This window comes from Papio anubis, chromosome 12 (assembly GCF_008728515.1).
Source record: "Papio anubis isolate 15944 chromosome 12, Panubis1.0, whole genome shotgun sequence".
Lineage (NCBI taxonomy): Eukaryota > Metazoa > Chordata > Mammalia > Primates > Cercopithecidae > Papio > Papio anubis.
Genome location: NC_044987.1, coordinates 112469897 through 112491840, shown reverse-complemented (window position 1 = coordinate 112491840; position 21944 = coordinate 112469897). Strand labels below are relative to the sequence as shown.

General features: G+C 48.0%; 3 protein-coding genes across 8 annotated transcripts in view; 2 read left to right on the top strand and 1 right to left on the bottom strand.

Annotated features, from left to right (window-relative positions):
• The first annotated feature begins 661 nt into the window (after positions 1 to 661).
• HNRNPUL2 (heterogeneous nuclear ribonucleoprotein U like 2) lies at positions 662 to 16704 on the top strand. 2 transcript variants are annotated; one of them, XM_003909685.3, is made up of 14 exons: positions 662 to 1525; positions 3668 to 3803; positions 4102 to 4178; positions 4367 to 4506; positions 5193 to 5283; positions 5383 to 5495; positions 5719 to 5982; positions 6157 to 6279; positions 6688 to 6816; positions 7898 to 8066; positions 12163 to 12363; positions 13424 to 13497; positions 13754 to 13861; positions 13984 to 16704. In XM_003909685.3, the coding sequence occupies exons 1-14, from the start codon at positions 988 to 990 to the stop codon at positions 14062 to 14064; spliced, it is 2244 nt and encodes a 747-aa protein (XP_003909734.1). In that variant the 5' UTR covers positions 662 to 987; the 3' UTR covers positions 14065 to 16704. The 2 variants fall into 2 exon arrangements, 1 of the variants encoding a protein (XP_003909734.1); XR_004177575.1 differs by lacking the exon at positions 13424 to 13497 and having other exon boundaries at positions 13984 to 14000.
• The window catches only part of GNG3 (G protein subunit gamma 3), a 14893-nt gene continuing 1146 nt past the window's right edge, over positions 8198 to 21944 (bottom strand). The window contains exons 1-4 of one of the 3 annotated variants that reach the window (XR_002516955.2): positions 21673 to 21787; positions 21193 to 21292; positions 20157 to 20914; positions 8198 to 8212 (exon numbers count right to left, since the gene is read on the bottom strand). Coding sequence is in view for 1 of the 3 variants with exons in the window: in XM_009185830.4 (XP_009184094.1) it covers positions 20786 to 20914; positions 21193 to 21291 (228 nt within the window). In the remaining 2 variants the exon portion in view is untranslated. Of the gene's footprint in view, positions 8213 to 18592; positions 19496 to 20156; positions 20915 to 21192; positions 21293 to 21672; positions 21899 to 21944 lie in introns of those variants that run through there. The other 2 variants (XR_002516954.2, XM_009185830.4) reach the window with 2 other exon arrangements.
• The window catches only part of BSCL2 (BSCL2 lipid droplet biogenesis associated, seipin), a 21718-nt gene continuing 19758 nt past the window's right edge, over positions 19985 to 21944 (top strand). For 2 of the 3 annotated variants that reach the window (XM_009185827.1, XM_009185826.1), the window contains exon 1: positions 19985 to 20451. The gene's annotated coding sequence lies outside the window, so the exon portion shown is untranslated. The remainder of the gene's footprint in view (positions 20452 to 21944) is intronic. The other variant, XM_009185823.4, reaches the window with a different exon arrangement.

The window sequence follows — 21944 nt, the reverse complement described above, 5'->3', positions numbered from 1 at the left end:
AAAGGGTGGCGAGCATTGCGCCACATCGCCCAATCAGAAGAGGCTCCGGAAAAATAATCCCGCAGAAACGACTCCGCCTCCTCAGCGAACCAAACGGGGCGGGGGGGGGGGAAATCCCCTGGCAGCTTCGCCAATTGGAAAAATCCGGACGATCATGGATGACCAATCGGAACGGCAAATGACGATTCAAGTTGTCCAATAAGAGAAAAAGGGCGGGGTCAAGGCCTCAGTTGCTGGGTAGAAGTTGAGGCATTGCGAAAAAAGGAGGGCCCGTGATTACTGTATTTCTTGGTTCTGGGGAGTCCTTTTGCTTCCTAGCCAGAAACACAATTGCTAGTAGGCTTACATGTTGCAACACATTCTCTTTTGACTTTTTTTGTCGTTACTGCTGCAAGACAGACAGTAGGAAAAAGAGGCTAGCGACCCCTAAGACGCCTCAGCAATTGGAAGTGAGACGGAAGTAACAGTAGTGGGAGGGGCAATGGCATCAGGGAGCTCCGCGCGGCTGCGCAGAACCCCCCAGCTGGAAGTACAGAAAGACCGGCGCGCACACGCTTCCGTGCTACGAGGCACTTGAGCCGCAGCCAGCCTTGCTCGTCTTGGACTCCACTGCGGCTGCGCGGTAAAAGCACCGGCGGCGATTGGCCCGGGGACGCCAGGAGGCGGGAGGAAGCGGGAGGAACTCCGTCGTCCTCCGCGCGCGCCTGTCCGTGGCTGGGGAACCGAAGGCCTGGAGGGGAAACAGCTCCCCGCGGCGTTGTTTTGGGCTCCGTGAGCCGAAAGGGGGAGGGGAGAGGAAGCAGAAGCAAACACTGCGCAGTGGGACCGTGCGCGGCCTCCGCTCCTGCGTGCGTGCGCTCGCTCGCGCGGGCTTAGTGCTGGCGCGTGAGGCGGAGGCGGGCGGCGGCGGCGGCGCCTGCGCGGTCGGACTCGGTCGACGGTTCGCAGGGGAGGAGGCGGCGGGAGGCGGAGGAGGCGGCGGCGGCGATGGAGGTGAAGCGGCTGAAAGTGACCGAGCTGCGGTCAGAGCTGCAGCGGCGGGGCCTGGACTCGCGCGGCCTCAAAGTGGATCTGGCGCAGCGGCTGCAGGAGGCGCTGGACGCCGAGATGCTCGAGGACGAGGCCGGCGGCGGCGGGGCCGGGCCCGGCGGGGCCTGCAAGGCGGAGCCTCGGCCTGTGGCCGCGTCGGGCGGCGGCCCGGGCGGGGAGGAGGAGGAGGACGAAGAGGAGGAGGAGGAGGACGAGGAGGCGCTGCTTGAGGACGAGGACGAGGAGCCACCCCCTACTCAGGCCTTGGGTCAGGCCGCGCAGCCGCCGCCGGAGCCCCCGGAGGCGGCAGCCATGGAGGCCGCGGCCGAGCCAGATGCTTCCGAGAAGCCGGTGGAAACCACGGTCGGGTCAGGCGGCGTAAATGGTGGCGAAGAGCAGGGCCCCGGCAAGGGGGAGGAAGACGAACCCGAGGAACGGAGCGGGGACGAGACGCCGGGATCCGAGGTGCCGGGTGACAAGGCCGCGGAGGAACAGGGTGAGGAGCTGGCAGCCGAGCCCGGCTCCAACCTGCCGGCTGCTCCCCTGATCTAGCACCCCGCCCTGCACCGCGGGGTCCGAGTCCTTGCTTTCGCTTGCCTCAAAGTGCCATCTGATGGAATGCCTTTCATTCTCTACCCACCTTTCTGAGGGGTTAGGCCGCCTCTCGTGGTCCTACTCTTTGCAGGAGGAAGGTTCCTGCCTAACTTGGTTCCTTGGTGATAGTGGATGGCAGTGAGTGATTTTGTATGCGAACTGCTTGTGAGCTACCTGTGGAACAGTCTCCCACGGTGCTTGTTATATTTTTCTTAGTTGAGAACGTGCTAAGCAATTGGGGATTACACGGAGAACTAGGCCCACGGTTAGAGGGTCAGGCCTTTGGGCTACCTGTTAATTTTTTCACCGTAAAAATGTTAAGCGAAAATCGAAGTCCGTCAAAGTCCGCTCAGTTAAAAGCATGTTACCAGAGCTTGAGCCAGAGAATCTGAAAATCCAACTTTGCTCTTCTTTGAGCTGTAGGGGAGAGCTTCTAGTGTAACACTGTCGAGTTTAATAGTTAACCAGTGAAGAGAAAACGTTAATCATGTGCATTTAGAGTTAGTTAACGTTACTTGGCTAGGGTTTTTATCTTGCTTGGATTATGATTACATTTTAATTCTCCCACTGAGTCCGTGGATGGGCATGTTTGTAGATTTGCTGAATACCTGGTGCTAGCCTTTTACATTTCAGGTCCCTCGTTTCCTGACTGGTAATGATTGAGGTGCTGGTGGGTCCGTTGAGTAAGCTTGTGGAAGAGTGTGTTGTAGAATTGCCCCAGGGAGTTAGTGACCTTTCTCCTTTCTTTTGAAGTGATTGGATGATTACAACTGATCCATAACACTATGTCAGAGTAGGGAGGATAAGTCTTACTATAAGGTGGGTGGCCTTAGTTCTTTTGTTAGTCATTTTTTTAGGCCACTAACCGAGAGTCTGAACCCATTGTACAACAATCACGTGCAACTTGCAGATTGTTTGTCCTGTGTCCTGGAACAAAAATCCCATTACATAACCTTTGACTTATGTGTATCCTAAAGAGCAGATAAAAATATTGAAGGATAGGCTGGGTGTGGTGGCTCACGCCTGTAATCCCAGCACTTTGGGAGGCCAGGCGGGTGGATCACCTGAGGTCAGGAGTTCGAGACCAGGCTGGCTAACATGGTGAAACCCTGTCTCTAGTAAAAATACAAAAAATTAGCCGGTCGTGATGGCGGGTGCCTGTAATCCCAACTTCTTGGGAGACTGAGGTGGGAGAATGGCTTGAACCCGGGAGGCAGAGGTTGCAGTGAGCCGAGATCACAAGACTGCACTCCAGCCTGGGCATGACAGAACAAGACTCCATCTCAAAAATATATATATTGAAGGATAAAAGATTTTTAAAGAAATTATTATTAAAAACTTTAGCGTTGCAAAATGCAAAAGCCTAGGGAAAAATTCCAGGGTTTTTCCTCTAGTAGAGAATGTTGCTAAATCTACAACACCACCTTTCTGCCCCAAATTATGTGCAGTATAGATGAGGTATTATTTATGGATCTCTTATGACTTAGTGGTTTGCTCTTACAACTTTCAGTAGAAGTCCCTGGTAAAAATACAACTATGTTTAATGCACTTGAGTCCATTTGGCTGTGCATTTCAAAGCAGGAAAGGGAAAAGAAAAATTGAGGCTTCTCTGTATCATGAAGTTGTGGAAAAGTGTTACAAAATACGTATTAACTGCCTACCTTAAATCTAGATCTGACAAGAGTCAAATTAGCCTTTGAAGTTTTTTTAGAGACCTAGGGGATATTTTTTATGTCATATTGTTGGGGAAATCTGCAAGTTTGACCTGATTTAAGTGGATAAATTTAGAATGCAAAAATTGTCCAATTTTTATCTACTGCTTGACTGTAATTAGCCCATGTCCCTTTTTTAAAAAATAAAATAAAATCACAGCCAATGACAGAAAGATGATCTTTAGAAATAAAATGTTCTGTGAATGTAGTGGGAATAACCTAGTTGTTTTGATCAGACAGATTCTCAGATTCCCTGTTAGTGTCTATTAGTTCTGAGCTTATTCTACACTCCAGTATGAAAACTGCTGATTTTCTTTCCCTCGTTTTTGTAGGAGATGACCAAGATAGTGAAAAGTCAAAACCAGCAGGCTCAGATGGTGAGCGGCGGGGGGTAAAGAGACAGCGGGATGAGAAGGATGAACATGGCCGAGCTTACTATGAATTCCGAGAGGAGGCTTACCACAGCCGGTGAGGGAAACAGTCCCTTTACTTGAAGGGAGTGTCTGCTCTGATTTTGGTATACCTGGTATTGACTGGAGAGACTGGAAGGAGGGTGGATTCAAAATGGAATAGGTTTTTATAGGCATGAGTTTTAGATTGCATCTACCATGGAAACTCCTATTGCCCTTTCTCATTTATTGAAAAAAGCTGTCTGCTGGGATTTGATATTCACTGATAGTTTAAAATGGACATAATGTCATACACACACCTCTCAAAGAAGAGGACTTTGTTTACATTGTGTTTCTTTTCTATCTTACATATATAGCTCAAAGTCTCCACTGCCTCCTGAAGAAGAGGCAAAAGATGAGGAGGAGGATCAAACTCTTGTGAACCTGGACACGTGTATGTATAAGGCAGACAGATTGTGGTTTTTAACTAATCTCCTAAAAGTGATTTTGGAGATTAAAACTTCATAGCCTATAAATTCTATGAGACTTTGTATCCACTTCAACAACTGGCTACACTTGTGCTCTGTTGGTGGCTTACAAGTATTGGACATTGGAGTAAACTGATTGCTTCTTTCTTTACAGATACCTCGGATCTGCATTTTCAAGTGAGCAAAGACCGCTATGGAGGGCAGCCCCTTTTCTCAGAGAAGTTCCCCACCCTTTGGTCTGGGGCAAGGAGTACTTACGGAGTGACAAAGGGAAAAGTCTGCTTTGAGGCAAAGGTAGCTCATTAAGACCATTCATTCATTTGTTCCTGGATAGTTACAGTTCTTAGGGAGAAAAAAAAGATTATTATTATTATTTTTTTTTTTTTTTTTTTTGAGACGGAGTTTCGCTCTTGTTACCCAGGCTGGAGTCCAATGGCACCATCTCGGCTTACCACAGCCTCTGCCTCCCAGGTTCAAGTGATTCTCCTGCCTCAGCCTCTCAAGTAGCAGCTAGGATTACAGGCATGCACCACCACACCCGGCTAATTTTGTATTCTCAGTAGAGATGGGGTTTCTCCATGTTGGTCAGGCTGGTCTTGAACTCCCGAGCTCAGGTGATCCGCCCGCCTTGGCCTCCCAAAGTGGTGGGATTATAGGCGTGAGCTACCACACCTGGCCGAGGAACAAAGATTTTTTTTTAAAAGACCTTTCATTTATTCATTAAACTACTACCTATGTATACTGGACTTCTGTCCAATCAGGCTTTTATTAGTGCAGGTAGGTAAAAGCACTGTGCTTTAACAAGAACCTTAGTTTCAGTAACCAAGAAATTGATCCCTGTGGCTTTCAGTTCAGTGACTGTTATTCTGATGTTGAGATAATTGTCGTTTTCAGTTTGTATAAAAATCGTGTCTTTCTAACTCCGAGTTTGCTACTCAGTTGGTCACAATATCTAATAGTTCCCTTTCTGACTTGGCCAGGTAACCCAGAATCTCCCAATGAAAGAAGGCTGCACGGAGGTCTCTCTCCTTCGAGTTGGGTGGTCTGTTGATTTTTCCCGTCCACAGCTTGGTAAGGTTATTTCTTTAACTTCTTCATTAGTGTTTACTACCATATTGCTTACTCTGTGGCAAGTCCGGATGTAGGTAACTAATTTGTTGACTGTTCTAGGTGAAGATGAATTCTCTTACGGTTTCGATGGACGAGGACTCAAGGCAGAAAATGGACAGTTTGAGGAATTTGGCCAGACTTTTGGGGAGAATGATGTTATTGGCTGCTTTGCTGTGAGTGCTCCTGAAAGTCGCGGGTCATAACAAGGAGTGGATAGAGGGCACTGGGAATTCACTGTGCTTCCCATCAACTATTGGCTTTTATGCATATGATGCATGGCTCACTTAGTCTGTGTGAAATTGTGCAGCAGTCTGTGTGAAAAAAGATTAAATTGTAAAGTTTAATCAACCTGAAGCCTTGTCAGCCAATAAGTGCTCTTGTCCTTTGTCATTGTAGAATTTTGAGACTGAAGAAGTAGAACTTTCCTTCTCCAAGAATGGAGAAGACCTAGGTGTGGCGTTCTGGATCAACAAGGAATCCCTGGCAGACCGGGCCCTTCTACCCCATGTCCTCTGCAAAAATTGTGTTGTAGAATTAAACTTTGGTCAGAAGGAGGAGCCCTTCTTCCCACCACCAGAAGAGTTTGTGTTCATTCATGCTGTGCCTGTTGAGGAGCGTGTGCGCACTGCAGTCCCTCCCAAGACCATAGAGGAATGTGAGGTATGCCAAACAGTATACAAACACCGAGGTTGTATGCTTTGCAGAGGTGGGTGCATATTCTCTCCCAGGTCTCAGAGCATTACCAAACAGGAATGGGAGAATGTTCTTAAATTGGATTTGATAAACATGACCCTCACTTATCTTTCATTATATTTCTGGTTCTGTGTTTTGCAGGTTATTCTGATGGTGGGACTACCGGGATCTGGAAAGACCCAGTGGGCACTGAAATACGCAAAAGAAAACCCTGAGAAAAGATATAATGTCCTGGGAGCTGAGACTGTGCTCAATCAAATGAGGGTTAGTTGCTGTTGGGGATATTTGTCAGATACAGTATTTGCTCTTCAGATACCAAGGGACTCTTATAACCTATCTTTAATGGAGAGTTAGTTTCAGGTGTCTGAGAACAAGGGTCCCATAAATAGAGAAATGAGATTTTTCTCTCTGTGTGTTTTAGGTGGGTTTATTTTTGTTTTTCTTTGCTGTGTTGTCACATTTCTGAAAGCACATAAGATCTGAAATACATCCAGGTTAAGACTGGAAATGACTACTGCAGGAAATGGACAACATTCACAGCACTGAAGAACAGGAATAGAATGATATCATAGATTTCAGTATTTGAAGAGGTGACATGTACCAGTGACTCTTGGGCTCTAACTTGATATATAACTTGTGTGTTTTTTTTTCACCACTTCTCAAACTAATCAGATGAAGGGGCTCGAGGAGCCAGAGATGGACCCCAAAAGCCGAGACCTTTTAGTTCAGCAAGCCTCCCAGTGCCTTAGTAAGCTGGTCCAGATTGCTTCCCGGACAAAGAGGAACTTTATTCTTGATCAGGTATTAAACTGATAAAATTGCCTAGAGTCAATGTGGGGTGTGTATATAAAGAGAGACTGAATTAAGGAACAGAATCAGCTTACCTAATTATGATCATCTGGTTGTGTGTTAATGGTTGCAATGTTTTTTGAACTCAGGGGTACCCCTGATTAGTGTTTTTACCTGAAAATATATGGACCCAGGCTCTAAAACATGTAATAAAAACAATGGAAAGAGTTGGAACTCATTTGAATTCCTGGCTCCACCACATTCTGGTTTGTAATTTGGATAAGTCCTTTATCCTCTCTGAACCTCAGTTTCCCTGATGAGCAAAACAGGATACCTGTCATGTAGTTTGAAAAGTTAAAGAAGATCATGTGTATTGATCCCTCATCTCATGTCTTCTGAGTTACCAAAGATACTGAGTCTTTTTTTTTTTTTTGGAGATGGGGTCTCGCTCTGTTGCCCAGGCCGGAGTGCAGTGGCGCGATCTCGGCTCGCTGCAAGCTCCACCTCCCAGGTTCGCACTATTCTCCTGCCTCAGCCTCCGGAGTAGCTAGGACTACTGGCGCCCGCCACCATGCCTGGCTAATTTTTTGTATTTTTAGTAGAGACAGGGTTTCACCGTGTTAGCCAGGTTGGTCTTGATTTCCTGACCTCATGATCCACCTGCCTCAGCCTCCCAAAGTGCTGGGATTACAGGATTACAGGCTTGAGCCATCGCACCCAGCCTTTTTTGTTTTTTTGAAGATGGAATATTGCTCGGCCACCACACAGGCTGGAGTGCAGTGGTGCAATCTCGGCTCACTGCAACCACCATCTCCCGGGTTCAAGCGATTCTCCCGTCTCAGTCTCCTGAGTAGCTGGGATTACAGCACCCGCCATCATGCCCAGTTAATTTCTGTATTTTAGTAGAGATGAGGTTTCACCATGTTGGCCAGGCTGGTCTTGAACTCCTGACCTGAGATGATCTGCCCACCTTGGCCTCCCAAAGTGCTAGGATTACAGGCGTGAGCCACTGTGCCTGGCTGATACTGATTCTTTTGGTTAAATTTGAGTGATAATTTTCTTCCAAAACATCAGTTATTCCTCCTGTTCTTAGTGTAATGTGTACAATTCTGGCCAACGGCGGAAGCTATTACTGTTCAAGACCTTTTCTCGGAAAGTGGTGGTGGTTGTCCCTAATGAGGAAGACTGGAAGAAGAGGCTGGAATTGAGGAAGGAAGTAGAGGGAGATGATGTGCCTGAATCTATAATGCTGGAGATGAAAGGTGGGTGTCTTAGTCCATTTTCTGCTGCTATAACGAATATCACAGACTTTGTAATTTACAAATGTAATAGAGGTTTATTTCCCTCATGGTTCTGGAGGCTGGGAAGTCCAAGAGCACAGCACTGGTATCTGATGAGGTCCTTTTTGCTGCATCATTCCGTGGCAGGAGGGCAAAAGGCAAGAGGGCAAATGTGAGAGAACTTGCTTTTATAACAAAGCCGCTCTCACAATAACGGCATTAATCTATTCATGAGGATGGAACCCTCAAGACCAGCTCACATTAAAAGTCCCACCCTTTTGGCCGGGCGCGGTGGCTCAAGCCTGTAATCCCAGCACTTTGGGAGGCCGAGACGGGCGGATCACGAGGTCAGGAGATCGAGACCATCCTGGTTAATATGGTGAAACCCCATCTCTACTAAAAAGTACAAAAAAAAAAACTAGCCGGGCAAGGTGGCGGGCGCCTGTAGTCCCAGCTACTTGGGAGGCTGAGGCAGGAGAATGGCGTGAACCCGGGAGGCAGAGCTTGTAGTGAGCTGAGATCTGGCCACTGCACTCCAGCCTGGGCGATAGAGCGAAACTCCGTCTAAAAAAAAAAAAAAAAAAGTCCCACCCTTTCAACACTGCTCATTGGGGATTAAGTTTCCAACACTTGTACTTTGGTGGGACATAACTCAAACCATAGCAGTGGGCTAAAATTGTACAAGTTAAAGAGAGAGATTTTATCCCTGGTCAGTGCACACCTTATTGAAGCCTCTTAGCACCTGGAGTGACACTCTACATCTAAAATATAAATCTAAAGAGGAACTTAATGGTTACAAGCACTTGTAGGTGAATGAATGAGCAGAGAGAAGCAGTAACCCCTTGACTCATTGTTTTCTTGGTTTGTTTTGGTTTGGTTTGGTTTGGTTTTGAGACAGAGTGTCACCCTGTTGCCCAGCTTGGAGTGCAGTGGTGTGATCTCAGCTCACTGCAACATCTACCTCCTGGGTTCAAGCGATCCTCTTGCTTCAGCCTCCCAAGTAGCTGAGATTACAAGCATGTGCCACCATGCCTAGCTAATTTTTGTGTTTTTAGTAGAGACGGTGTTTCATCATATTGCCCAGGCTGGTCTTGGAACTCCTGACTTCAGTTGATTTGCCTGCCTTGGTCTCCCAAAGTGCTGAGATTACAGGCATAAGCCGCTGCACCCAGCCGCCTTGACTCGTTTTGAAAAAGATACAGAAAGGGAAATAGTGAGCCGGGCGCGGTGACTGATGTCTCTAATCCCAGCACTTTGGGAGGCTGAGGCTGGTGGATCACAAGGTCAGGAGCTCACGAGCAGCCTAACCAAGATGGTGGAACCCTGTCTTTACTAAAAATACAAAAAAAATTAGTCAAGCATGGTGGTGGGCACTTGTAATCACAGCTACTTGGGAGGCTGAGGCAGAGAATTGCTTGAACCCGGGAAGTGGAGGTTGTAGTGAGCTGAGATTGTGCCACTGCACTCCAGCCTGAACAGAGGGAGACTCCCATCTCAAAAAAAAAAAAGAAGAAAGGAAAATAGTGACCGTAGGGTGATTTAAACTCAACGGAGAGGCTTCTGTGAATCAGTTATTTGTTAAGTAAATATTTCTGGTACATCTACTGTTTGTCTACATTTCTTTTTTTTTTTTTGAGACGGAGTCTCGCTCTGTCGCCCAGGCTGGAGTGCAGTGGCCAGATCTCAGCTCACTGCAAGCTCCGCCTCCCGGGTTCCCGCTATTCTCCTGCCTCAGCCTCCCGAGTAGCTGGGACCACAGGCGCCGCCACCTCGCCCGGCTAATTTTTTGTGTTTTTAGTAGAGACGGGGTTTCGCCATGTTAGCCAGGATGGTCTCGATCTCCTGACCTTGTGATCCGCCTGTCTCGGCCTCCCAAAGTGTTGGGATTACAGGCTTGAGCCACCGCGCCCAGCCTGTCTACATTTCTTACTCTGCTTTTTTTTTTTTTTTTTTTTATTGAGACGGAGTCCTGCTCTGTCGCCCAGGCTGGAGTGCAGTGGCTGGATCTCAGCTCACTGCAAGCTCCGCCTCCTGGGTTTACGCCATTCTCCTGCCTCAGCCTCCCGAGTAGCTGGGACTACAGGCGCCCACCACCTCGCCCGGCTAGGTTTTTTTTTTGTATTTTTAGTAGAGACAGGGTTTCACCGTATTAGCCAGGATGGTCTCGATCTCCTGACCTCGTGATCCACCCGTCTCGGCCTCCCAAAGTGCTGGGATTACAGGCTTGAGCCACCGCGCCTGGCTGCTTTTTTTTTTTTTTTTTGAGACAGAGTCTCCCTGTTGTCACCTAGGCTGGAGTGCAGTGGCACGATCTCGGCTCACTGCAACCTCTGCCTCACAGGTTCAAGCGATTCTCCTGCCTGAGCCTCTTGAGTAGCTGGGATTACAGGCACCCGCCCAGCTAATTTTTGTACTTTTAGTAGAGACGGGGTTTTGCCATGTTGATCAGGCTAGTCTCAAACTCCTGACCTCAGGTGATCCACTGCACCTCGGCCTCCCAAAGTGCTAGGATTACAAGTGTGTGACACTGCGCCTGGCCGCAGGGAGAGATTATTGTGGTTCAAATTAAAATACAGCAGTTGGAGTGAATGATCTCATTGGTGTAACTTGATTTCTGGTATCACATTATGTTTATGTTTTGTTTGTTAATTTGGCTGAAGTCTGTAATGCAATACATAAGACAGAGAGTAATGTCTACACAAGAAAGAAATATTAATTAATATTTTGATTGATCCTCCTACTATTCCGTTAAAATGTGATTTTTTTCCCCCTTGCTGCCTTTAGTTCCTGACATCCCACCTACTCTATCAACTGTTTGCTCTTCAAATTCTGATAATTCCCCAGGCATGGGAACTGGTTTGCACATCTATGAGCCAGATCCTCAGAGTTTACTCAGAATGAACTATGCCAGTCTATAACTCATACTTAGGCACTCAGAGAAATGTAGCTCAGTTTTATAAAACTGAGGGCCAACTGTATTCATCTAAGAATCACAAGAGCCCCATTGAACTGAATTTCCACGGGGACTCAGCTTCTGAACTTGACGTCCAGAGACTGGCAGATGTGCTGGCCTATCATGGACAGGTGGTAAATGAGAGCCCTTGTACTCTTGTCTTCTTTTCTTGTATAGATGAGCAGATGCCTTTAGGCTTGGGTCAGTTTCTCATTGAGTCTCTCTTCTGTCACTAAGGCCAGAGTGCAGTGGCACTCAGCCTCCCGAGTAGCTGGGATTACAGGCGCATGCCACCATGCCTGGCTAATTTTTGTATTTTTAGTAGAGACAGGGTTTCACCATGTTGGCCAGGCTGGTCTCGAACTCCTGACCTCAAGCCGTCTGCCTGCCTTGGCCTCCCAAAATGCTGGGATTACAGGCGCGAGCCACCATGCCTGGCCATCACTGAGTCTCTTTTTAAAATGTTATTTCTGGCCAGGCGCGGTGGCTCACGCCTGTAATCCCAGCACTTTGGGAGGCCGACATGGGCGGATCACGAGGTCAGGAGATCGAGACCATCCTGACTAACACGGTGAAACCCCGTCTCTACTAAAAATACAAAACTTAGCTGGGCGCGGTGGCGGGTGCCTGTAGTCCCAGCTACACAGGAGGCTGAGGCAGGAGAACAGCATGAACCCGGGAGGCGGAGCTTGCAGTGAGCTGAGATCCGGCCACTGCACCCCAGCCTGGGCGACTGAGCGAGACTCCGTCTCAAAAAAAAAAAAAAAAATGTTATTTCTTAGCATCTTATCTGACCAACACCAAAACTTTCTCAGTTACTTTTAGCCTCTGGTTACCTGCTTCTGTCCTGATAAGAAACTTTAACCCAGTTCACTCCTAATTTATTATAGATCAGTTGAGAACTTGTAAATCTATTGCCTGGGTCTGTTACAATTTAGAGAAAACTTAGAGTAGAAAAAGTTAATGTCATTATTGAGATGTGAGTGGGTATGAACCTAGCACATTTTTGTGCAGTAATAGGTGAGGCATAGGAAGTCATATGCTTCTTGTAGTAGAGTTTTCGTAATGAGTTCTTACCCATCTATGCACTTTTCAGGCCCACAAGCTTCTCTCTTACTCTTATAGCCAACTTCTCTTTGCCTGAAAAATGCGACTATATGGATGAGGTGACATATGGGGAGCTGGAGAAGGAGGAAGCTCAGCCCATTGTCACTAAGTACAAGGAGGAGGCGAGGAAGCTTCTGCCCCCCTCCGAGAAGCGGACAAACCGCCGAAACAACCGAAACAAGCGTAACCGGCAGAACCGAAGCCGGGGCCAAGGCTATGGTGAGTCCTGGGGACCTGCCAGCCCCCCTGCTTCTGTCCATTCTTTGTGCTTAGTACAGCAAGATGTGCAAGGGAAGGCCAAGGAAACCAAGTCAGGTCATTAACAATAGGGATGTGCCTTCTTCATGGAGCTTATTTCTTCCTGTGTTCTTTATCCCTGCCTTTTTCTTGTGCTTTTTCCATAATTCTTTGACAACAAAAATCCTCTTTTTAAAAAAAGAATTACTTTTCACAAAAGTATTTGTTTCTTTGAAAAGCAATGCTTGGGCTCTCTCATCTGTCTAGTTTTCATTTTAACACATGGGTTCGCAGTGTCACTGTTCCTATCTGAAGGATTTGTGCAGTTAAATCAGATTCTCATCTTCAGTTTTCTTGCTCCTCTGTCATTTCGATCATCCTAACTGTATAGACAAGAAAGTGAATGCTTTATTCAGTGTTTTTTTATCGGGGGAGGAAGTTAACCAAGCAAGTTAGGCTATTAGTAGAATTAATTTCCCCCTGAATGTCTAGTTTGTCAGTTAAAACCCCAGTGTGCATTCACTGCTCTTTAAAAATGTGTGTGTATGTGTGTGTGCCACTGTTAAGTCAGCAGAATTTTCGAGTGCCTGCTATGTGCTAGGTACTATAAATGCTGACAGTTCCGGCCCTTGAGGAGCTGATGACAGAAACTTTGTTTCTTTTGCATAAAATGATAGGTATGGGTTATATGACATCTGAAATCCCTTCCAGGGCTGAAAGTCTGCGATTCTATGAATGGCAGTTTTTCTTTATGTTTCTAACTCTGCCATGTATCCTTTTGCCATCTTAAATGTTTTACAGGAATTGGGGAGGTTCAAAAACAAAGTGGCTTGGTTTTCTTGTGTCTCTGTTCCTCTGCCCTCCCCCCTCAGACTTTTTAAAAGCTCCTGGCTGGTGCTTTGATTAACATACGTGAGCCTGGCCGAAGCAGGCCTCATATTCCCCCAGAATTGCCTTTGGCTCCGACTTTTTGATTTCCACCCAGACGTGGAGCCAGGACCCCATGCCAGCTGTCTGAGCGCGCTCTCCATTTCTCTTCCAGTGGGCGGGCAGCGCCGAGGCTACGACAACCGGGCCTACGGGCAGCAGTACTGGGGGCAGCCTGGAAACAGAGGGGTGAGTGCAGCTCTCCTTCTGCTCCTCACTCTGGGCTGTGAGAGCCATTCCTATTGGCTTAGGGGAGCAGAGTGGTTTGCCTGTTTTCTTAGGGCTTAGGGTTTTGCCCATTTAATATGTTCTGGAAGATTTACTATGGGAAAATTAAACCAATTTATAATATCGAGCTAAGATGTGTCCCATTTAAAAGGGGGTCGCAGTGGGTCATGCGCCAAAAACCCATAAATCTTCACTCCTTTTTCTTTTTCTTTCTCAGGGTTACCGTAATTTCTATGATCGATACAGGGGAGACTATGATCGATTTTACGGGCGAGATTATGAGTACAACAGATACAGAGACTATTACAGACAATACAATCGGGATGTGAGTATCTTCTTGGGATAGATACAGGGTGAACGGGGGGCAGGAGCAGAAGGATGAATGTTGTGCCTCTTCATCCTCAGCCAGCTCTGGCTCCAAGTGATGGGGTTTCCCCTCTCTTCTAGTGGCAGAGTTACTACTACCACCACCCCCAGGACAGAGACCGATACTACAGGAACTACTACGGTTACCAAGGGTATCGGTGAAGCCCCTGCCATGGTCACCTGTCAGCCATGAAGCTGAATCTCTGGGGGTGCCAGGCACCCCCGCAAAACACAACCAAGGAAAACAGGGGCTGTCGGGGTGGGGCTGAGCTGCCGGGGAGGGGTGGTGGGGGGGGGGGGGGGCTAAGCCGGGGGTGGGGGGGGGGGGCGGTGGAAACAACGAAACTGTACATTTTTTTTAAAGTTTGTTGAAAAGAATATTGTCTTATTCTATAAAACATTTCAAACCTAGTTAGAGATTTGTAATCAAAAAACATTTGCGCAGAAAGCAGCACTTAGGGCTGCCTGTTCTATACCCTGCAGTCAGACAGGAAAAGAACTGAAAATGGCACCCTTCTGACATTCTGAGGCAGCTGGACTGGCAGCCAAGTAAAGGAGAGTGATGAGGTGGTGTGGGGAGAGTGGGGAGGCAGTGCAAGGGTGCTCTCCACAGCAGGTAGGAGCAGGCAGGAGTCGGGACGGGGGAGAGCTTGTGACTGGGGCAGTGAAAATAAACGATTGGCTCTTATCAATCACTTGCACCAACTAACCGTTTGTATTTTCTTTACCGACCTTTCCCTTTTGGGATATGTGGTCTGGTGGGCTGGGAGGCTTACAGTGTCCCAACTCTCCATTTTCGTGTGCCTTTGTGCTGTTTGGCTGAGGCATGGAGACTGCCAGCGGGTGGTTCTATTATGCAGGATTCCCAGGCCAAGAAAGCCTGGGGACTGTCCTTGATTGCAGAGCAGAATAGCCTGCCCCCTCTATAAACACATTGATTAATTCCCATAAAATCTTGGGGAGAATGGGATTGCAGCCCTCAGCCTGAAGATTATGATTTGCCAGTCTCTAGTCTCTGTCTTCCAAGGTTGAAAGAGGTGGGAGGTCTCTGAAATCATCCCTGTTAGAGTGTCCTCTTACAGTGCGAGAGAAGGAACGTTTCTCAGGGTTTCAGCTCACACGAAAACACAGCAGGATTCTTTTCACTGCAGCGGGATATGTATATAGGTGAATCCTGTGGTGTGGGCTCCCAGGCCCAGGTGCTGAGAATAGCAACTAGCAACTATTTTCTACAGTGTGGAGGGCTCGTGCCCTGCTGGTTTTTTTGATACACAGGTAGAGAGTGGATAGAAGAGGGGAGGGTGGGGGGCGGGAGGCAGCTCAGTGGGGCTGCTGAACCTTGGGAAGAGTGAGTGTGAACGTGTGTAAACGTGCGTGTGAAAGGGAGCACCCCTTCCTGACTTCTAGAAACAAAATTCCTTTTGGGGCGCTTTCCCTGTGTGTCCCCAGAGAGGCCTCTAGCCAAGAGACTTCATTTGGGATAGTTTCATTTGTGACTTTACCAATATCCTCCCAGTTCTTGATAGACAGCTGTAGGTTGCTGGGTTCAAGAATATGGGTGGGATATGGAATGCTTTTCCATTGTCTAGCTTCAGTTTTTATTCATCCTTCTGCTCAGCACTGTCAGCTGAGAGCTTACTCAGCAGACACCACATACTGCAGCACTTCCTAGTGAGAAAATCTGGGTTGTGCCACTAGAAAATGCTTCACTTCCATTTCCTCACCTGGGCAGCTCTCTTTAAAATTGTGTGCTGATTTGGTCTTCCTCTCCTCCTCCCACTGTTACTGCCCTGCAGCCCTTGTTCAGGTGTACAGACCCTTATTCTGCCTTCCAGTGTCTCTGTCTGTCATGACACACCCTTCCACCCAAATACCTCTGACCCCAAGGCTGGAACAGGGCTGCGGGTTTGCTTTCTCATAGTCATGTCCTTTCTCTTGGCACTGCTTCCCTGCAGTGTCCTCAAATGGATTTGTGTGTGGCAGTGGAGTGATTGCATGAATTTTTCTGTAATACATTAACTTTGTATTATTATTAAGGGAGTTTGAGAAAGCTTTGCTTATAATGTCAAGGCAAGGAGGTAAAAACGAGCCCAAAGAAATTCCCTTAGGGCAAGATTATGTTATAATAGAAAATTGAATTTCCTGAGGTAGTGGCTGCCACCCCTTTTCAGATGTTTAGTCCTGCGAATAGCATCTTTCTTGTAGTCTGTGACATGGATGGGGATGCTAGGGCCCTCAGGGGCAAGGGGACTAAACTAAATCAAGTTAGGTTTTTTCCCAGCAGGGATTAGGGGAGGTACTTGCTGTTGATATTTGACACTAGAAAGTCATCTTTTTTACAAAACTTTTTCTAGGTGGGTGGAAAGTGAAACTGCCACATCCTTGTTGGTTTAGTTCAAGAGATCATTTGCAACAACAGTAGATGTCTGGGTTTTGTTTCTGTCTTTTTATTATGAAAAACTTTGTTAAGGGGGAAAATGTGGATTATGGTAACCAGAGGAATCCGTAGCCTTGTTTTCCTTAGGACACTTTTTGTGTTTTATCAGACGTCTGTTGTAGTTGTAGACAGGAAAGCTTGTGAGAAAAACACCACATGGAGCCTGTAAATGTTTTTGCACAACCTGTAAAGCATTCTTGGAAGTGGCCAGTAAAAAAGGGTTTTACCATTTAAAAAAAAATGTAACTGTGTCATTGTTTACATCTGTAACTTTTTCCTCCCCTGTTCTCATTACACCATTCTGGCGAAAATGTAGGCAAAGTAGCTTCCAGTTTTAGAATAAATAACCATTTGGATTGAATTCACCCTATCTCCTGTGGCTGCACTGACTGGGGTGGAGGGCGTCATTGGGTTATTTATTCATGTTTTAATGCCTCTTTCTCAGGTTGCATGGGCTCCAACCAAGGAGGACTCTCTTGCATGGTGGCTGCCGTTCCCTCCCTATTCTACCATGCCTTCACTTGGGAGCCAGCCATGCAGTCAGTTGACATGGGTGGGTAGTTATTAGTCTTATTTAGTGCTTGCTTAGGCCAAGAGTTGAGCCATTGAAGTATAAGAAAATAAATTATAACTCATGACCTTTGTATTTGGTCTATGCAAAAACCAGTTGGATGCTTGAAGTTAAAGTGTAAAGTTCCGTTGTGGAGCCAAATAAGTATATGAATGAATAATTACTGCTAGGGGGAAAGCCCACTCATCCAACAGAAGTTTGATGGGGGTTATTTTCCAGTGAATTTGGAGAATGAGACAGTAACTTAAATTTACAACAGCATCATTGCTTTTTTTTTTTTTTTTTTTTTTTTTTTTTGAGACGGATCCTCGCTCCGTTACCTAGGCTGGAGTGCAGTGGCACGCACTCTGTTCACTGCAACCTCAGCCTCCTGGGTTCAAGCGATTTTTCTGCTTCAGTCTCCCAAGTAGCTAGGACTACACATGTGTGCCACCAGGCCCAGCTAATTTTTTTTTTTCTAGTAAAGACAGGGTTTTACCATATTGGCCAGGCTGGTCTCGAACTCCTGACCTCGTGATCTGCCCGCCTTGGTCTCCCAAAGTGCTGGGATTACAGGTGTGAGCCACCGCTCCCAGCCACCATTTATTAGCACTGAACTGATCCTAACAGCGGTTTCTAATAAATGGTCAGGGTCTTAAAGCTCAGATACCACAACTCATGACACCCAGTGTTCTGAAGGAGTAGTAGTATTGATATAGATACTGCTCTAAGTCCCACCTTCTATGTGACACAGATTCAGATACCTGGGTTTACGGCTTTGTACCCTTTAGGCCACCCTTGATTTTGGTAGCCATCTATTCTTTTTTTTTTTTTTGAGACGGAGTCTGGCTCTGTCGTCCAGGCTGGAGTGCAGTGGCCGGATCTCAGCTCACTGCAAGCTCCGCCTCCCGGGTTTACGCCATTCTCCTGCCTCAGCCTCCCGAGTAGCTGGGACTATAGGCGCCCGCCACCTCGCCCGGCTAGTTTTTGTATTTTTTAGTAGAGACGGGGTTTCACCGTATTAGCCAGGATGGTCTCGATCTCCTGACCTCGTGATTTGCCCGTCTCGGCCTCCCAAAGTGCTGGGATTACAGGCTTGAGCCACCGCGCCCGGCCGCCATCTATTCTTTAGAACATTTAAAGTTGCTGTTACAGCTAATTAATCATTTTTTTAAGTGGTTAATCATAGCTCATACCTGGTCTCTAGTAACTTCTTAAACCCCTTTTTCCCAACTAGTGCTGCAGCCTTGCAGTTATCATCTGATGGGTAGGAACATAGAGTGTGCAGAAAAACTGAAGAGAGGCGCTTTGTTTTTTCGTTGTTGGTTTTTTTTTTTTTTTTTTGAGATGGAGTTTCGCTCTTGTTGCCCAGGCTGGAGTGCAGTGGCGCGATCTCGGCTCACCGCATCCTCTGCCTCCCTGGTTCAAGTGATTCCCTACCTTGGCCTCCCAAAAAGCTGGGATTACAGGTACCCACCACCACACTGGCTAATTTTTGTATTTTTAGTAGAGACGGTTTCCACCATGTTGGCCAGGCTGGTCTGGAACTCCTGACCTCAGATGATCTGCCCGCCTCGGCATCCCAAAGTGCTGGGTTTACAGGTGTGAGCCACCACACCTGGCCCAACAGCGGCTTTTTTAAAAATCAAGGTTACATTTATTAAACACTCCAATTTTGTTTTTTGTTTTTTGTTTTTTTTTAAAATCATGTCTGAGCTGTTGTGGAAAATTTGACTTACTCCCCTGGAATTTGCCCAACACCGTGATACAGTGGGGACGAGGAAGCAAGGTGCTTGGTCCCTGCCATTGCCGCATTTGTCATTTAAGCATGTACAGTACAATCCATTCATTGGGTATTTGGGTGCCTGATATGTGCCATTGTCAGGATACAGGGATTAAAACGGATCTGATTGATCCTTCCTGGAATTTTCACGGTGCCAAGAAGGAACTGAGGCTCCTCCTCAACAGAATGGGGGTAGGATCCCACTCCAGGAGGGCAAACTTTTCTGTTTGTTCATCTCTAGGATGAGGGAATTAATTAGAAGCTCTCCAGGACTTAGAGCTCAGAAGTTGCCATCAGCAGTAAAAAGCTGCTTGGGAGTCCCTGGAATTCATGAAAATATCCTTAGGAGGAGGCTAAGTTCAGTTGCTGATGATAACACCCTTTCTTCCTTTGGTTTCCTCTCTCCACTTTGCTGTCTTCTGTGCAAAGGTACCTGGAAGCTGGAGGTAATCAGCTGTCCTTACTATTTCAAAGCAGCCTCCCTTCCCAAAGTATATCCAGGCACAAAACAGCTAGCCCAGACTTTTCCTCAGAAGGATGCGTCCCTGAGTTTAGGGGACCTTGACTCTACCAGGAGCACACATACTGGGATTGTTACGTTCTTTGCTTTGGCCCTGGTGCCATCTCGGCTCTGTGCACCCTTGGAAGGAAAAGAGTCTAGGAGGCATTCTGGTGTTCGTCAACCTCCGCCATGTTTGAGTCCTGGAGATGACCATGACATGTTAAGCCTTAAGTTTGGTCCTTGCCCAAACAGCATGCTGGACTCCCGCAAGGCACATTAGGCGTGGGGCCACAGCTTTCTGGCTGATGTGGCTGAGTCGGCCTAAGGGGAAAATGAAAGTAAAAACAAGCCCCAGTTCTACTAGGAAACCCAAACTGAGCAATTTCAGGCTTATCCAGCTCCTGGGAAGACCAGGAAGCGACTGAGGAGCGGTGCACCGAGACGGACATCGCTGGGGGTTAACCCCCCGCCGCTAATATTTCCGCTCCAAAGCTTGGCAAGATGTAGAAACCTAGATTCCCTTGCAAGATCCATGCGACCAGCGTCGGCCACACTGTGCTTCCTGGGGTCCCCTTGTTTAGTGATTCTTCGTTATGGCCGCCCGTGTGCCTTCGGCTTAATGGGGAGGACATCGAAATTCCGATTTCAGGGTCGCAGGGCGCGGGCCCCGACTTGGAGAAGGAAGGGGCAGCCATTTTGAGACCAGAAGAGGGTGGAAGGGACCATATTGAGAACGCCGGTTCCCTGGGGGCCGCCATTTTAAGAGACGCCCTGTACGGTAAACTCCTTGACGTGGGGGCCGCCATGTTGGTACGGCCATCTTGGAATGGGAGCGGCTGTGGGCGCAGCCATCTTAGATATAAAACCGGCTCCAGTCGGGGTAACTGAAGCCAAGCTCCGCCCCTCCCCCTCTAAGAGTTCCTCTGCTGTACGACTGCACTCCCGCACCCTCCCCTAAATCCACCCTCTTCGGCCTGTTTACCTTTTAACTTGGCTTCGATGCACGTTTGTGTGTGTGTGTTTGTTCTCCGCAGCCTCTTGAGCGTCTGTTGTACTTAATTCTTCCACTGTGGACGCTCTCTCGCGCCCGCCATCCCCCGACCCGGCTTTTCTCCGATCCTTGACAATGTCTAGCCTGTTTTGATTGGCTCTATTCCCTGGGTATGGCAGATCTATTGCTTGATGATCCTCTCCCCCCAAGAATTCTAACACAGGAGCTGTCCTGAGGCTCTGGATGACTTTATTCTTCAAATGGCTTTACTCTCCAGTAGCTCCAGGTGAGACTGAGAGCTAGAACCTGGCCCATCCCTCTCTCCATTGTCTGAGCGGGTCATCAAAGGAAGTGGGCAGGACGCTGGCAGTCTGACGGGGCCCTGCTGTGGGTGGAGCAAAGGGTGCCTCATATCTCTGGGGTGCTTGGGGTCGGCCACAAAGGTGGAAGGAAATGGGGTCGACAGATGAGGGTGGGCCTTGTGCTTCAGATAACCTCACATGGTCAGGCAAGGGTTAGGGATGGGATGCAGGGAGCCTCAGGGGCTCACGACAATTACCGACCTAAGGAAGGGCCCAGGAGAGGGAAAAGGGAGGAGTTGTGAGAAGGGACAGGGGAGCTCAGAGGAGAGCACAGAAGAACTTCTTCTCCCGGAAGGGGTTCTCCGAAGTGGGCACAGGGGTGATGAGGGGATCCTCACAGGCGTGGGCATCACAGTAAGTCATCAGGTCTGCGGCTGCCTTGGACACCTGGGACAGCCAGGAGGGGTACTGTTAGCCAGGACCTCTAAAGGGGACTGCAGCCTCCCTCCCCAAATGGGTTCTCTTGCCATCTCCAGGGCTCCTTATGACTGTCTTATTCCTCATCCCCCACAGAGACCTGGGGACAGCTCTCTGCAGGGCCCCAGACTCCTCCCCTGACCTCAGGGAGTGCAGGAAAGAACGCATCTCTTATCCTGAGCTTTGGGAACCTGCAGCACAGCACGGCCTGGCCAACTAATGGGAGAGCCAGCCAGGGTCCCACCTACCTTTATCCGGCACAAGCTGGCTTCAATCTTAAGCTGTTCCACCATCTTGCGTGCTTGCCCAATACTCATAGTGCTGTTCACTGGGGTCTCACCTTTCATCCTGGAAAAAAAGAGGGACCTCTCAGGGAACCGTCTCAGCTGGAGGCCCTCCTCCATGCTCACTCCACACCAACCTTTACAAGGCTGTGGTCATACCCCAATATTTTGTTTCCCTCCTATCCTCCTCCTCCTCCAGTGGACTGTCTCATCCCTGTATTCCTCATGGAAAAAATAGGGTGGGATGAGGTGCTCCCCAAACTCCCTCATGGCCTGGGCCACAGATCGTTAAACCTTACACAAATGATGTAAGACTTTTCAGCCCTTCAAACCATGTGTGTTCCCAGCTCTGAAGACCTCAACCAACCCTGATGAGGAGGGTACATCACCTCTATCTGCTCCAGTGAGCCCCAGCAGGAGAAAAACAGGCTGTTACCTACTCACCTAAAGCCACAAGCAGCAGTAGCAGACCTGGGTGTAGGGTCAGTGGAGGGTACCAAAACCTTCTGCCTGAGATGGGTGCCCCACCCTGCAGGGAGTTGCAGCTGAAAGTATCTGATGCAGAAGCAGTGACTATAGGCAAGGAGGCCACTGAGGAGGGTCAGGCCAGAGGTCCGTCCAGGACTGGTCTCAGTTTCTGCAGCTGAAGCACTGCCTGGATGGCTGGTACCTGAAGGATGAAGGATGCTAGAAGGAGCTGCTCAGATCCTGGAACA